Raw genomic sequence first — 15,083 nt, forward strand, 5'->3', positions numbered from 1 at the left:
GTAAATTGGGAGAAATTTTTTTTAAAAAACACTGCCTTATAGGACGACCATCTTGGCGTTTACTGAAATCCAGTTGTACTTGAGAAGCAATGAACACTACTCCAGATCAGGGTTCTATAAATTCAGTAAAAAATAAAAAAATCCAGAAGTCTGGACATATATAATAATGGCAAGAGCAAAAATGTGAGTGTTCATTGAAATTCTAATTAAAGATGGTGATAACAGGCAATGAATTATCTTAAAGTGATGGTAAAGATTAACCTGCAAGAAATGAAAGTATAAATCGATGTAAAAAAATAAAACGGTACTGTACCTTCATTCATAAATTCTAATAGAACATGCGCTTAATCATTATTTTAATTTAGGTAATCGTTCTATTACATAACCCCCACCAGACCACCCTCCAAAAAACAGTTTATTATTCGTGAGGTGACATTTCCACCTCTTATCCAATAGTCGTGCTAGCCATATGGCCCTCCATAAAAAAAAAATTAAAAAAAAAAGTTGCTTCTGAGCTACGCCGTGGCGTTTGGCTAACACGACTATTGGATAAGAGGTGTAATCATCAACACATGAAAAAGACCGTTTTGCGGAGGGCGGCCAGTTGAGGTTTATGTAATAGAATGATTACCTAAATAAAATAATATTCAAGCTCATCTTCTACTAGAATTCACTAATGAAGGTAGCGTTTATGTTTTACATAGATTCATAATATAATTTCTTGCAGTTTAAACTTTATTATCACTTTAATGATAGAATAAGCAAGAAATGTTACAGCTTTATATGCTCACCTACAAAATTCTGGTTTTTCGTTTCCCATAAGGGAGCAGCTCTGACACCATTGGCTACCAATGCAAAAAAAGCCTTTTTCACCTGTAAAAAAAAGAAACAACCAAAAGTGAAGAACATGGATCATTCTCAATAAACACCTGCAATTTTAGGTAACATGTCCTGAAGGGTTTTATATTCATGATTAAACTCTACAGTTCACAATTATAGAATTGGCTTAATAGCAAATTTGTCTCCAATAGAAATGGATAAAAAGACATTTTACATTTTCACAAAGACATATACAGCTAATCAGAGGCAACGGCGGCAGTGATATATGTGCTCTCATTTGTAAGGAGGATACTGAAGCACTACTGAGCAGACTTCCCACAGTGGCTTTATCCGGCACTATCAACATAACAACAAACACATGTACTGGGGAGGGTGGACCAGACACCAAGAGACAAATACGTTGATAATGATTTACTGAAGGAAAAAAAATATAAACAATTACACAAATTTTAGATGTTATTCTACTACATTTCATTGGTGCACCTATCAATAAACAAAGATGACAAATGACGGTGTGCCGGAAAAGGATTAGCATCATTTTTTAAGAACATCACATCGCAGATAAGAAAAGGGGAATTCTTATATAAAAACTATATGCTCTAATATTAACCCTACCTTACTATGGGATCGATCACAATCTATTGGCTAATTTGTTTTCAATCCGAAAAGTGCACCTTTTGTTTAGACGTAATCGCAACAGTGGGATTTTGGTTATTTCTCAGACCTGCAAGCACATTTTTGGGCTCTTCAATAAAAGCCCTATTTTTAACATAGAGATGACATTTCTCAATGATCGCAATCAATTTTCCTGATACTTTTTAACATGTTTTTAAGACCATTTTACACTTATTGAATTCAACACCTAATGGCACTTCATTAAGTCCCATACACTGGCCCTTTTAACATAACTGCAAGTATTCCAAGACAATATTAGCTAATCCTATTATGTTCCACATGTGCAAGACACTCTGAAATGGCCACAGACAACATTTTAGAGGCATGTTTGCATACGTTATAGATTTATAAAGCTCTATTCATTACTATTATAGAATTCATTTGCAATCGGCAGGGAACACATTTAAAGGGACTGTACAACCTGATAATGTTTATTGTTTATACAAGATAGATAATCCCCTTATTACCTATTCCGCAGTTTTGCATAACCAACACATTTATATTAATACCATTCTTACCAATGCGATTACCTTGTATGTAAGCCTCTGCAGACTGCCCCCTTATCTCAGTTCTTTCGATAGACTTGCATTTTAGCCAATCAGTGCTGACTCATAAGTAACTCCATGGGAGTGAGCACATTATCTATATGGCACACATGAACTAGTACTGTCTAGATGTGAAAAACTGTAAAAATGCACTGAGAGAAGAGGCGGCCTTCAAGGACTTAGAAATTAGCATATGAGTCTACCTAGGTTTAGCTTTCAACAAAGAATACCAAGAGAACAAAACAAATTTGATGATAAAAGTAAATTGGAAAATTGATTAAAATTGCATGTCTTATGTGAATCATGAAAGTTTAAATTTTAACTTGACTGTCCCTTTAAATATTTGTAAGTACATTTACATATGTATGGGTATTGAATGTTTAAGAATCTGTCAGGAAAAGTTAGATCTGGATCCCAACACCTAGAAATGGCATGTAGCAATCTCTTGTTTGTTTCCAAATCCATACTTGTGTTTCTATTATTGTCACCTTCATTACAGGAGCCTTCATAACCAGGCTTTCAAATGGGACAGGAGCCCGTTACAAAGGCAGGAGCCCGTTGGAAAAGCCCAATCATGAATGCACGTTCCCTTTTGAAAAACTGGTCACAAAAGCGCAATCCTATCCGTGCAACATGTTTGCGGCTACAATTTTGCAGTTTCCTGGTTTCACAGCTCCAGAACATTAAAACTGAGTTTTAGAAGATGAGATAAGTCCTTCTAATTGAAACCTGTAGCCCTCTTCTTGATTTCAGTGGTATCTCTCTCCAAACCGGGAAACAAAAATAACACTGAGATGTATCACCAAATGAAATTCTATTGTTAATGGCCCCCACATGCAGTGTACGGCTCAATGTTGCATAAGTCAGTGTTATAATGTAATGTCTCACCGTTACATACAGTACATATAAGAGTCTTCTTATGATTATTAACGTAGAATAACTAAGAATATATTATTCAATGTAACCGCTAATCTTACATATATATTTCTAAGTGGAGCGCTTAGCTTATATTTCTATATAATCTTTCCGTAGTTGTGAAAAGTTAAGTTAGTAAACGATTTGTCTAACACTCTAAAGATGGCAGCATTTATTTTGTATGAACCACATATGTGGTGTTGCTCAGAGTGAAAGTACAAGTATCAGGTAGCTCATATCCCTGCTTAATATTACAGCGTTATCCAAATATCAGTATTGTCTTCTAGTAATAACACTAAGAGATAGAGGTGAATACATAATTGGTAAGCGTAAAGCAGAATTAATTCAAAAGATAATGCTAAACTCCAAAAAGCCCCTTCTATAGCGGAGGCTGTTGTTAACATTAAACTGACTGGCTGGATTGCAATGTTAAACTAAACAAAGTCTCTTCTATAGCGGAGACTGTGATTAATGTTATACTGACTATGTAGATAGATCCCAATAGATTACATAGATTAATATTTTACTGGGTAAGCACAGGGCCAGATTGGGCAGCCGGGATACCAGGAAAAATCCCGGTGGGCCGCCTGCCTGCAGCTCAGCTGGGCTGCCTGGGCTCAGAGCCAGCTGTTGGCTGGCTGCTGCAGTGCTGCTGATAACTCTCTAAGTCCCAGTCCCACACACACACACTGACTGACTCAAGCACTGAGCACTCATATCAAATCAATCATATCATATATAAAAATAAAATATATTTATTATTATTATCAGTCACTGTCTTAGTATAATGTATGGGGCCGGGCCGGGGGTCAGGTGGGGCCGGCCGGCGGCAGCAGAGCGGTGGCTAGTGGCTACGGCTTATGAGGTGAGTGACGTCACAACGGGCAGTCGGGCACACTGAGCGAGTAGTAATGAGAGAGAGGAGTCAGACTGAATCTGTGTAGTTCTCACAGTCACAGCAGGTGAAGTGACGTGCCTGCATGCAACTGCGCATGCACATGTCAGCGATAGAGCCAAGAGGAGAAAGGATAGCAGCAGGCAGGCGGCAGCAGGCCACGTGGTCACTTGTGGGAGCAGGGCGAGTCACGGAGTGAGTGTGTGAGGACTCCTGTCTGAGTGTCTGGACTGTGACACACAAAAGGCGGCAAGGCAAGCAACTAGTGACAACACAGACATCATCAAAATCATCACGGTATGTTATGTACACTAGTACACTACTAGTATATTTTTTTTAATAATTTAAATGATGTGAAAGTGAATGAAGAATGAATGATATGAAGAATCAATATGTCATTATAATGTGAACATGAACAGTGAGTCTCAGTCAACACAGTTTTAATAAGTATTAATGTCAATATTAATATGGTTTTTTTTAACACATTACTGTCTGTCAGAGTCAGAGCTGACTGAGCTGAGTCATGTCACGTGGTGATTTGATTTTTGAATAAAAACTAAAAGAAAAAAAATGGATTTTCAGAAATTTCAGATCTGTAACAGACAGTAAATGTTAATATGTTCTGATCATCCAATTGACAACGATGATCTATTAGCTACTTCCAGTTCCAGTTTAAAAAAATGTTTTCTTATCTTTTGCAATTTACATTGATGAGAACATGGCATTGGTTATTACCTTATATTTAAACAGATTAGGATCATTTTGCATGTGATAAAATTAAAAAGTAAAGTTTTTTTTTTTTTTCCTATATAGATCATGTGTTTTGTTAAATTACAGCAAAATTTGTTTTAATTTTCTCTTGCATGTTGCATTCTCAAAAATATATCCACTATTTCTCCTGTCCTGTGGAGGTTCTAGGTAGAAGCATTCTTGCATATAAAGAACATTATCTCACAGAATATATATATATAGCATTTTTGCATGCTGCTCCATAAAGAACATTATTTTATCTCACAGAATATGAAGTAACATTATCTCACAGAATATGAAGTATATATATATAATATATATACTTCATATTCTGTGAGATAATGTTCTTTGACTTTATGATGTAAGAATGCTATGCTTTTAACTTAGAGCTGAGCTGATCAGGCATTAAAAAAAAAATCTTAAGTCCCTCCATATTCTGTTAGATAATGTTCTTTATGATGCAAGAAGGCTAAACTTTAATATTAGAGCAGGCAGTAAAAAAATAAATAAATCTTAAATCACTTTCAGTATTATTAGTGTCCGCTTGTTCGGTGATGATCTGTCTGTATAAATAATGCATACAAAGAAACCGGCTCCTTACTTTATTCTAAGGCTGTTGTTGCCCTTCCTTTCATTTGATTCCCTTTATATATATAATTGGTTTTAACTATACATTATCAAATATAGTAAAATCTTGTGCCAAGTAAGTTTAACAGTAATTTCACATTTTTTTTATAAAACTTAAAGGAACATGCCACCCACATTTTTTCTTTTATGATTTAGAAAGAGAATGCAATTTTAAACATCTTTCTAATTTACTTATATTATCTAATTTGTTTTATTCTCTTGATATTATTTGATGAAAAGCATATCTAGAAATGCTCACTAGCTGCTGATTGGTTGCTGCACATAGAAGCATCATGTGATTGGCTCACCATGTTCATTGCTTTTTCTTCAAATAAGGATATTTAAAAAATGAAGCAAAATAAATTATGGAAGTAAATTGTAATGTTGTTTAAATTTCTATTCTCTATCTGAATAATGAAAGAAAGATTTTGGGTTTAGTGGCCCTTTAACCCCTTAATGACAACTGACGTACCAGGTACGTCCTGCAAAAACTTGCAGTTAGTGACAATGGACGTACCTGGTACGTCAGTTGTCTTAGAGAGTGCTGGAAGCGATCGCAATCGCTTCCAGCAGCTCTCAGGGTATTGCAGTGATGCCTCGATATTGAGGCATCCTGCAATACCCTTTATTGTGGCCCTCTCTGCACCGGTAGCGATGGGGCCGTTCGTTGGTGGGTGGGAGCTTACAGGGAGGAGGGTGGGCGGCCCACCGCTACCGTGCGGGGGGCTGCGTGCACGCGCGCGCGTGCGTGTGTGTGTGTGCACGCAGCAATCACTGGCACTGCCACCAATGAATTTTGGTAAGAGGGAGGGGGGCAGCAAACTAGCATTTTTTAAATAATAATAGGATCAGGATCTGGATCTGGTGGGTGGGTGGGGGGGGGGGGGGTTGGGGCAGCTACACTACAGAAAAAATAAAAATAAAACATTTAAAAATAAAACAAAAACACTTTATTTTTTGGGGAAAACTGGGTACTGGCAGACAGCTGCCAGTACCCAAGATGGTGGCAATTAGGTAGGTGGGGAGGGTTAGAGAGGTGTTTGGGGGGGGATCAGGGAGGTTGGGGGTTAAGGCAGGGGTCCATCACAGCTGAATAATTAAAAAAAAAACAAAAAAAAAAAACACCTTTTATTTTAGTACTGGCAGACTTTCTGCCAGTACTTAAGATGGCGGGACAATTGTGGGGTGGGGGAGGGAAGAGAGCTGTCTGGGAGGGATCAGGGGGTGGGATGTGTCAGGTGGGAGGCTAATCTCTACACTAAAGCTAAAATTAACCCTGCAAGCTCTCTACAAGCTACCTAATTAACCCCTTCACTGCTGGGCTTAATACAAGTGTGGTGCGCAGCAGCATTTAGCGGCCTCCTAATTGCCAAAAAGCAACGCCAAAGCCATATATGTCTGCTATTTATGAACAAAGATCCCAGAGAAGCATTTACAACCATTTGTGCCATAATTGCACAAGCTGTTTGTAAATAATTTAAGTGAGAAACCTAAAATTGTGAAAAATGTCACTTTTTTTTTTATTTGCTCGCATTTGGCGGTGAAATGGTGGCATGAAATATACCAAAATGGGCCTAGATCAATACTTTGGGTTGTCTACTACACTACACTAAAGCTAAAATTAACCCTTCAAGGTCCCTACAAGATCCCTAATTAACCCCTTCACTGCTGGGCATAATACACGTGTGGTGCGCAGCTGCATTTAGCGGCCTTCTAATTACCAAAAAGCAACGCCAAAGCCATATATGTCTGCTATTTCTGAACAAAGGGGATCCCAGAGAAGCATTTACAACCATTTGTGCCATAATTGCACAAACTGTTTGTAAATAATTTCAGTGAGAAACCTAAATTTTGTGACAAAATTTGTGAAAAAGTGAACAATTTTTTTTATTTGCTCGCATTTGGCAGTGAAATGGTGGCATGAAATATACCAAAATGGGCATAAATCAATACTTTGGGTTGTCTTCTAAAAAAAAATATATACATGTCAAGGGATATTCAGGGATTCCGGACAGATATCAGTGTTCCAATGTAACTAGCGCTAATTTTGAAAAAAAGTGGTTTGGAAATAGCAAAGTTCTACTTGTACTTATTGCCCTATAACTTGCAAAAAAAGCAAACAACATGTAACCATTGGGTATTTCTAAACTCAGGACAAAATTTAGAAACTATTTAGCATGGGTGTTTTTTGGTGGTTGTAGATGTGTAACAGATTTTGGAGGTCAAAGTTAGAAAAAGTGTGTTTTTTTCAATTTTTTCCTCATATTTTATATATTTTTTATATTAAATTATAAGATGTGATGAAAAAAATGGTATCTTTAGAAAGTCCATTTAATGGCGAGAAAAACGGTATATAATATGTGTGGGTACAGTAAATGAGTAAGAGGAAAAACATAATTTATGTAAGAACTTACCTGATAAATTCATTTCTTTCATATTAGCAAGAGTCCATGAGCTAGTGACGTATGGGATATACATTCCTACCAGGAGGGGCAAAGTTTCCCAAACCTCAAAATGCCTATAAATACACCCCTCACCACACCCACAATTCAGTTTAACGAATAGCCAAGAAGTGGGGTGATAAAAAAGTGCGAAAGCATATAAAATAAGGAATTGGAATAATTGTGCTTTATACAAAATCATAACCACCACAAAAAAAGGGCGGGCCTCATGGACTCTTGCTAATATGAAAGAAATGAATTTATCAGGTAAGTTCTTACATAAATTATGTTTTCTTTCATGTAATTAGCAAGAGTCCATGAGCTAGTGACGTATGGGATAATGATTACCCAAGATGTAGATCTTTCCACACAAGAGTCACTAGAGAGGGAGGGATAAAATAAAGACAGCCAATTCCTGCTGAAAATAATCCATACCCAAAATAAAGTTTAATGAAAAAACATAAGCAGAAGATTCAAACTGAAACCGCTGCCTGAAGTACTTTTCTACCAAAAACTGCTTCAGAAGAAGAAAATACATCAAAATGGTAGAATTTAGTAAAAGTATGCAAAGAGGACCAAGTTGCTGCTTTGCAAATCTGATCAACCGAAGCTTCATTCCTAAACGCCCAGGAAGTAGAAACTGACCTAGTAGAATGAGCTGTAATCCTCTGAGGCGGAGTTTTACCCGACTCAACATAGGCAAGATGAATTAAAGATTTCAACCAAGATGCCAAAGAAATGGCAGAAGCTTTCTGGCCTTTTCTAGCACCGGAAAAAATAACAAAAAGACTAGAAGTCTTTCGGAAAGACTTAGTAGCTTCAACATAATATTTCAAAGCTCTAACAACATCCAAAGAATGCAACGATTTCTCCTTAGAATTCTTAGGATTAGGACATAATGAAGGAACCACAATTTCTCTACTAATGTTGTTGGAATTCACAACTTTAGGTAAAAATTCAAAAGAAGTTCGCAACACCGCCTTATCCTGATGAAGAATCAGAAAAGGAGACTCACAAGAAAGAGCAGATAATTCAGAATCTCTTCTGGCAGAAGAGATGGCCAAAAGGAACAAAACTTTCCAAGAAAGTAATTTAATGTCCAATGAATGCATAGGTTCAAACGGAGGAGCTTGAAGAGCTCCCAGAACCAAATTCAAACTCCAAGGAGGAGAAATTGACTTAATGACAGGTTTTATACGAACCAAAGCTTGTACAAAACAATGAATATCAGGAAGAATAGCAATCTTTCTGTGAAAAAGAACAGAAAGAGCAGAGATTTGACCTTTCAGGGAACTTGCGGACAAACCCTTATCTAAACCATCCTGAAGAAACTGTAAAATTCTCGGTATTCTAAAAGAATGCCAAGAAAAATGATGAGAAAGACACCAAGAAATATAAGTCTTCCAGACTCTATAATATATCTCTCTAGATACAGATTTACGAGCCTGTAACATAGTATTAATCACAGAGTCAGAGAAACCTCTTTGACCAAGAATCAAGCGTTCAATCTCCATACCTTTAAATTTAAGGATTTCAGATCCTGATGGAAAAAAGGACCTTGAGACAGAAGGTCTGGTCTTAACGGAAGAGTCCACGGTTGGCAAGAGGCCATCCGGACAAGATCCGCATACCAAAACCTGTGAGGCCATGCCGGAGCTACCAGCAGAACAAACGAGCATTCCTTCAGAATCTTGGAGATTACTCTTGGAAGAAGAACTAGAGGCGGAAAGATATAAGCAGGATGATACTTCCAAGGAAGTGATAATGCATCCACTGCCTCCGCCTGAGGATCCCGGGATCTGGACAGATACCTGGGAAGTTTCTTGTTTAGATGAGACGCCATCAGATCTATTTCTGGAAGCTCCCATATTTGAACAATCTGAAGAAATACCTCTGGGTGAAGAGACCATTCGCCCGGATGCAACGTTTGGCGACTGAGATAATCCGCTTCCCAATTGTCTATACCTGGGATATGAACCGCAGAGATTAGACAGGAGCTGGATTCCGCCCAAACCAAAATTCGAGATACTTCTTTCATAGCCAGAGGACTGTGAGTCCCTCCTTGATGATTGATATATGCCACAGTTGTGACATTGGGGCCTAGTTATCAAGCCGTCAACCTCAAATACGCTGGAATTCCGCAGCGTATTTGTGGCGAGGCTGATTCGCCTTAGTTATCAAAGGCTCGAGACCGGCAAAAGTAGAATTTTGTGACGTAAACTTCGATCCGCCGGACTCAGTCCGACACAGATCGATTCTTACGTCACTCCAGATGTTCCGCACACAAGTGCGGCACAATCTCACTACTTTTGCTAGTTATCAAAAAACTAGCAGGTACGCTCGGCACTTTTACGGCCCAGCGTACCTGGTTTTCAAAGCGCCAGCCTGGAGGCGGCGGATCCCATAGGAATCAATGGGAGTCTGACCATAGCGAAAGTACAAGTTCGCTGCTGACAGACATCCCATTGATTCCTATGGGAGCTGTCTACACCTAACACCCTAACATGTACCCCGAGTCTAAACACCGCTAATCTGACCCCCCCTACACCGCCGCAACTAAATAAAGTTATTACCCCCTAAACCGCCGCTCCCAGAGCCCACCGCAAGCTACTCTATACATATTAACCCCTAAACCGCCGCTCCCGGAGCCCACCGCAACTATAATAAATGTATTAACCCCTAAACCGCCGCTCCCTGAACCCGCCGCAACCTATATTAAATGTATTAACCCCTATCCTGCCCCCCCTACACCGTCGCCACCTATAATAAATTTATTAACCCCTAATCTGCCCCCCCTACACCGTCGCCACCTATAATAAATTTATTAACCCCTATCCTGCCCCCCACTACGCCGCCGCCGCCACTGTAATAAAATTATTAACCCCTAAACCTAAGTCTAACCCTAACCCTAACGCCCCCCTAACTTAAATATTAATTAAATAAATCTAAATAAATTAACTCTTATTAACTAAATGAATCCTATTTAAAACTAAATACTTACCTTTAAAATAAACCCTAATATAGCTACAATATAAATAATAATTATATTATAGCTATCTTAGGATTTATATTTATTTTACAGGTAACTTTGTATTTATTTTAGCTAGTTAGAATAGTTATTAAATAGTTATTAACTATTTAATAACTACCTAGCTAAAAGAAATACAAAATTACCTGTAAAATAAATCCTAACTTAAGTTACAATTAAACCTAATACTACACTATCATTAAATTAACTAAATAAACTACCTACAAATAACTACAATTAAATACAATTACATAAACTAACTAAAGTACAAAAAATAAAAAAAGCTAAGTTACAAAAAATAAAAAAATAAGTTACAAACATGTTAAAATATTACAACAATTTTAAAGCTACTTACACCTAATCTAAGCCCCCTAATAAAATAACAAACCCCCCCAAAATAAAAAAAATCCCTACCCTATTCTAAATTAAATACATTTCTAAGCTCTTTTACCTTACCAGCCCTTAAAAGGGCCATTTGTGGGGGCATGCCCCAAAAAGTTCAGCTCTTTTGCCTGTAAAAGAAAAATACAACCCCCCCCAACATTAAAACCCACCACCCACATACCCCTAATCTAACCCAAACCCCCCTTACAAAAACCTAACACTAATCCCCTGAAGATCATCCTACCTTGAGTCGTCTTCACTCAGCCGAGCCACCGATGGAACTGAAGAGGACATCCGGAGCGGAAGAAGTTAATCCTCCAAGCGGCGCTGAAGAAATCTTCCATCCGATGAAGTCATCATCCAGGCGGCGCTGAAGAAGTCTTCGATCCGGCCGATGTCATCTTCAAAGAGGCGCTGAAGAGGTCTTCTATCCGGGCGAAGTCATCTTCCAAGCCGGGTCTTGAATCTTCCTTCCGCCGACGCGGAACCACCTTCTTCACCGACAGACGACGACGAATGACGGCTCCTTTAAGGGACGTCATCCAAGATGGCGTCCCCTCAATTCCGATTGGCTGATAGGATTCTATCAGCCAATCGGAATTAAGGTAGGAAAAATCTGATTGGCTGATGGAATCAGCCAATCAGATTGAGCTCGCATTCTATTGGCTGTTCCGATCAGCCAATAGAATGCGAGCTCAATCTGATTGGATCAGCCAATCGGATTGAACTTGAATCTGATTGGCTGATTCCATCAGCCAATCAGATTTTCCTACCTTAATTCCGATTGGCTGATAGAATCCTATCAGCCAATCGGAATTGAGGGGACGCCATCTTGGATGACGTCCCTTAAAGGAGCCGTCATTCGTCGTAGTCCGTCGGTGAAGAAGGTGGTTCCGCGTCAGCAGAAGGAAGATTCAAGACCCGGCTTGGAAGATGACTTCGCCCGGATAGAAGACCTCTTCAGCGCCTCTTTGAAGATGACATCGGCCGGATCGAAGACTTCTTCAGCGCCGCCTGGATGATGACTTCATCGGATGGAAGATTTCTTCAGCGCCGCTTGGAGGATTAACTTCTTCCGCTCCGGATGTCCTCTTCAGTTCCATCGGTGGCTCGGCTGAGTGAAGACGACTCAAGGTAGGATGATCTTCAGGGGATTAGTGTTAGGTTTTTGTAAGAGGGGTTTGGGTTAGATTAGGGGTATGTGGGTGGTGGGTTTTAATGTTGGGGGGGTTGTATTTTTCTTTTATAGGCAAAAGAGCTGAACTTTTTGGGGCATGCCCCCACAAATGGCCCTTTTAAGGGCTGGTAAGGTAAAAGAGCTTTGAAATTTATTTAATTTAGAATAGGGTAGGGTTTTTTTTTATTTTGGGGGGGGTTTGTTATTTTATTAGGGGGCTTAGATTAGGTGTAAGTAGCTTAAAATTGTTGTAATATTTTAACATGTTTGTAACTTATTTTTTTATTTTTTGTAACTTAGCTTTTTTTATTTTTTGTACTTTAGTTAGTTTATGTAATTGTATTTAATTGTAGTTATTTGTAGGTAGTTTATTTAGTTAATTTAATGATAGTGTAGTATTAGGTTTAATTGTAACTTAAGTTAGGATTTATTTTACAGGTAATTTTGTATTTCTTTTAGCTAGGTAGTTATTAAATAGTTAATAACTATTTAATAACTATTCTAACTAGCTAAAATAAATACAAAGTTACCTGTAAAATAAATATAAATCCTAAGATAGCTATAATATAATTATTATTTATATTGTAGCTATATTAGGGTTTATTTTAAAGGTAAGTATTTAGTTTTAAATAGGATTCATTTAGTTAATAAGAGTTAATTTATTTAGATTTATTTAATTAATATTTAAGTTAGGGGGGCGTTAGGGTTAGGGTTAGACTTAGGTTTAGGGGTTAATAATTTTATTACAGTGGCGACGGTGTGGGGGGGGCAGGATAGGGGTTAATAGGTTTAATATAGGTTGCGGCGGGTTCATGGAGCGGCGGTTTAGGGGTTAAACTATTTATTTAGTTGCGGAGAGGTGCGGGATCAGCAGGATAGGGGTTAATAATTTTATAATAGAGGGCGACAGTGTAGGGGGGCAGGATAGGGGTTACTAGGTATACTGTAGGTGGCAGCGGTGTCCGGGAGCGGCGGTTTAGGGGTTAATACATTTATAAGAGTTGCGGCAGGGTCTAGGAGCGGCGGTTTAGGGGTTAATACATTTATAAGAGTTGCGGCGGGGTCTAGGAGCGGCGGTTTAGGGGTTAGTAACTTTATTTAGTTGCGGGGGGCTCCGGGGGCGCCGGTATAGGGGGTAGAACAGTGCAGTTTAGTGTGAGTGCTTAGTGACAGGCTAGCAATAAAGCTGGGAAAAAGCCGAAGGGCAGCGAGATCGGATGAGTGATAACTGTCACAGTCCGCTGCTCATCGCCCCGCGGCTTTTTGACAGCTTTATTTGATAACTTAGGCGTATTTTTTCAGGTCCGCGGCGGCGAAGGTAGGCGAGCTTAGGCGGGCGTATTGGGCCGGCGAAGCAAGAAAAGTAGACGGCTTGATAACTACCCCCCATTGTCTGTCTGAAAACAAATGAATGATTCTCTCTTCAGAAGAGGCCAAAACTGAAGAGCTCTGAAAATTGCACGGAGTTCCAAAATATTGATCGGTAATCTCACCTCCTGAGATTCCCAAACTCCTTGTGCCGTCAGAGATCCCCACACAGCTCCCCAACCTGTGAGACTTGCATCTGTTGAAATTACAGTCCAGGTCGGAAGCACAAAAGAAGCCCCCTGAATTAAACGATGGTGATCTGTCCACCACGTTAGAGAGTGTCGAACAATCGGTTTTAAAGATATTAATTGAGATATCTTTGTGTAATCCTTGCACCATTGATTCAGCATACAGAGCTGAAGAGGTCGCATGTGAAAACGAGCAAAGGGGATCGCGTCCGATGCAGCAGTCATAAGACCTAGAATTTCCATGCATAAGGCTACCGAAGGGAATGATTGTGACTGAAGGTTTCGACAAGCTGAAATCAATTTTAGACGTCTCTTGTCTGTTAAAGACAGAGTCATGGACACTGAATCTATCTGGAAACCCAGAAAAGTTACCCTTGTCTGAGGAATCAATGAACTTTTTGGTAAATTGATCCTCCAACCATGATCTTGAAGAAACAACACAAGTCGATTCGTATGAGATTCTGCTAAATGTAAAGACTGAGCAAGTACCAAGATATCGTCCAAATAAGGAAATACCACAATACCCTGTTCTCTGATTACAGACAGAAGGGCACCGAGAACCTTTGTAAAAATTCTTGGAGCTGTAGCTAGGCCAAACGGCAGAGCCACAAACTGGTAATGCTTGTCCAGAAAAGAGAATCTCAGGAACTGATAATGATCTGGATGAATCGGAATATGCAGATATGCATCCTGTAAATCTATTGTGGACATATAATGCCCTTGCTGAACAAAAGGCAAGATAGTCCTTACAGTTACCATCTTGAACGTTGGTATCCTTACATAACGATTCAATATTTTTAGATCCAGAACTGGTCTGAAGGAATTCTCCTTCTTTGGTACAATGAAGAGATTTGAATAAAACCCCATCCCCTGTTCCGGAACTGGAACTGGCATAATTACTCCAGCCAACTCTAGATCTGAAACACAATTCAGAAATGCTTGAGCTTTCACTGGATTTACTGGGACACGGGAAAGAAAAAATCTCTTTGCAGGAGGTCTCATCTTGAAACCAATTCTGTACCCTTCTGAAACAATGTTCTGAATCCAAAGATTGTGAACAGAATTGATCCAAATTTCTTTGAAAAAACGTAACCTGCCCCCTACCAGCTGAGCTGGAATGAGGGCCGCACCTTCATGTGGACTTAGAAACAGGCTTTGCCTTTCTAGCAGGCTTGGATTTATTCAAGACCGGAGATGGTTTCCAAACTGAAACTGCTCCTGAGGATGAAGGATTAGGCTTTTGTTCTTTG

General features: G+C 39.0%; 1 protein-coding gene across 4 annotated transcripts in view; it reads right to left on the bottom strand.

Annotated features, from left to right (window-relative positions):
- Positions 1-15,083, bottom strand: part of PRKAG2 (protein kinase AMP-activated non-catalytic subunit gamma 2) — an 889,218-nt gene that overhangs the window by 133,080 nt on the left and 741,055 nt on the right. For all 4 annotated transcript variants that reach the window (XM_053713799.1, XM_053713800.1, XM_053713801.1 and 1 more), the window contains one exon: positions 792-873. In XM_053713799.1, the coding sequence (XP_053569774.1) occupies positions 792-873 (82 nt within the window). The remainder of the gene's footprint in view (positions 1-791; positions 874-15,083) is intronic.

This window comes from Bombina bombina, chromosome 5 (assembly GCF_027579735.1).
Source record: "Bombina bombina isolate aBomBom1 chromosome 5, aBomBom1.pri, whole genome shotgun sequence".
Lineage (NCBI taxonomy): Eukaryota > Metazoa > Chordata > Amphibia > Anura > Bombinatoridae > Bombina > Bombina bombina.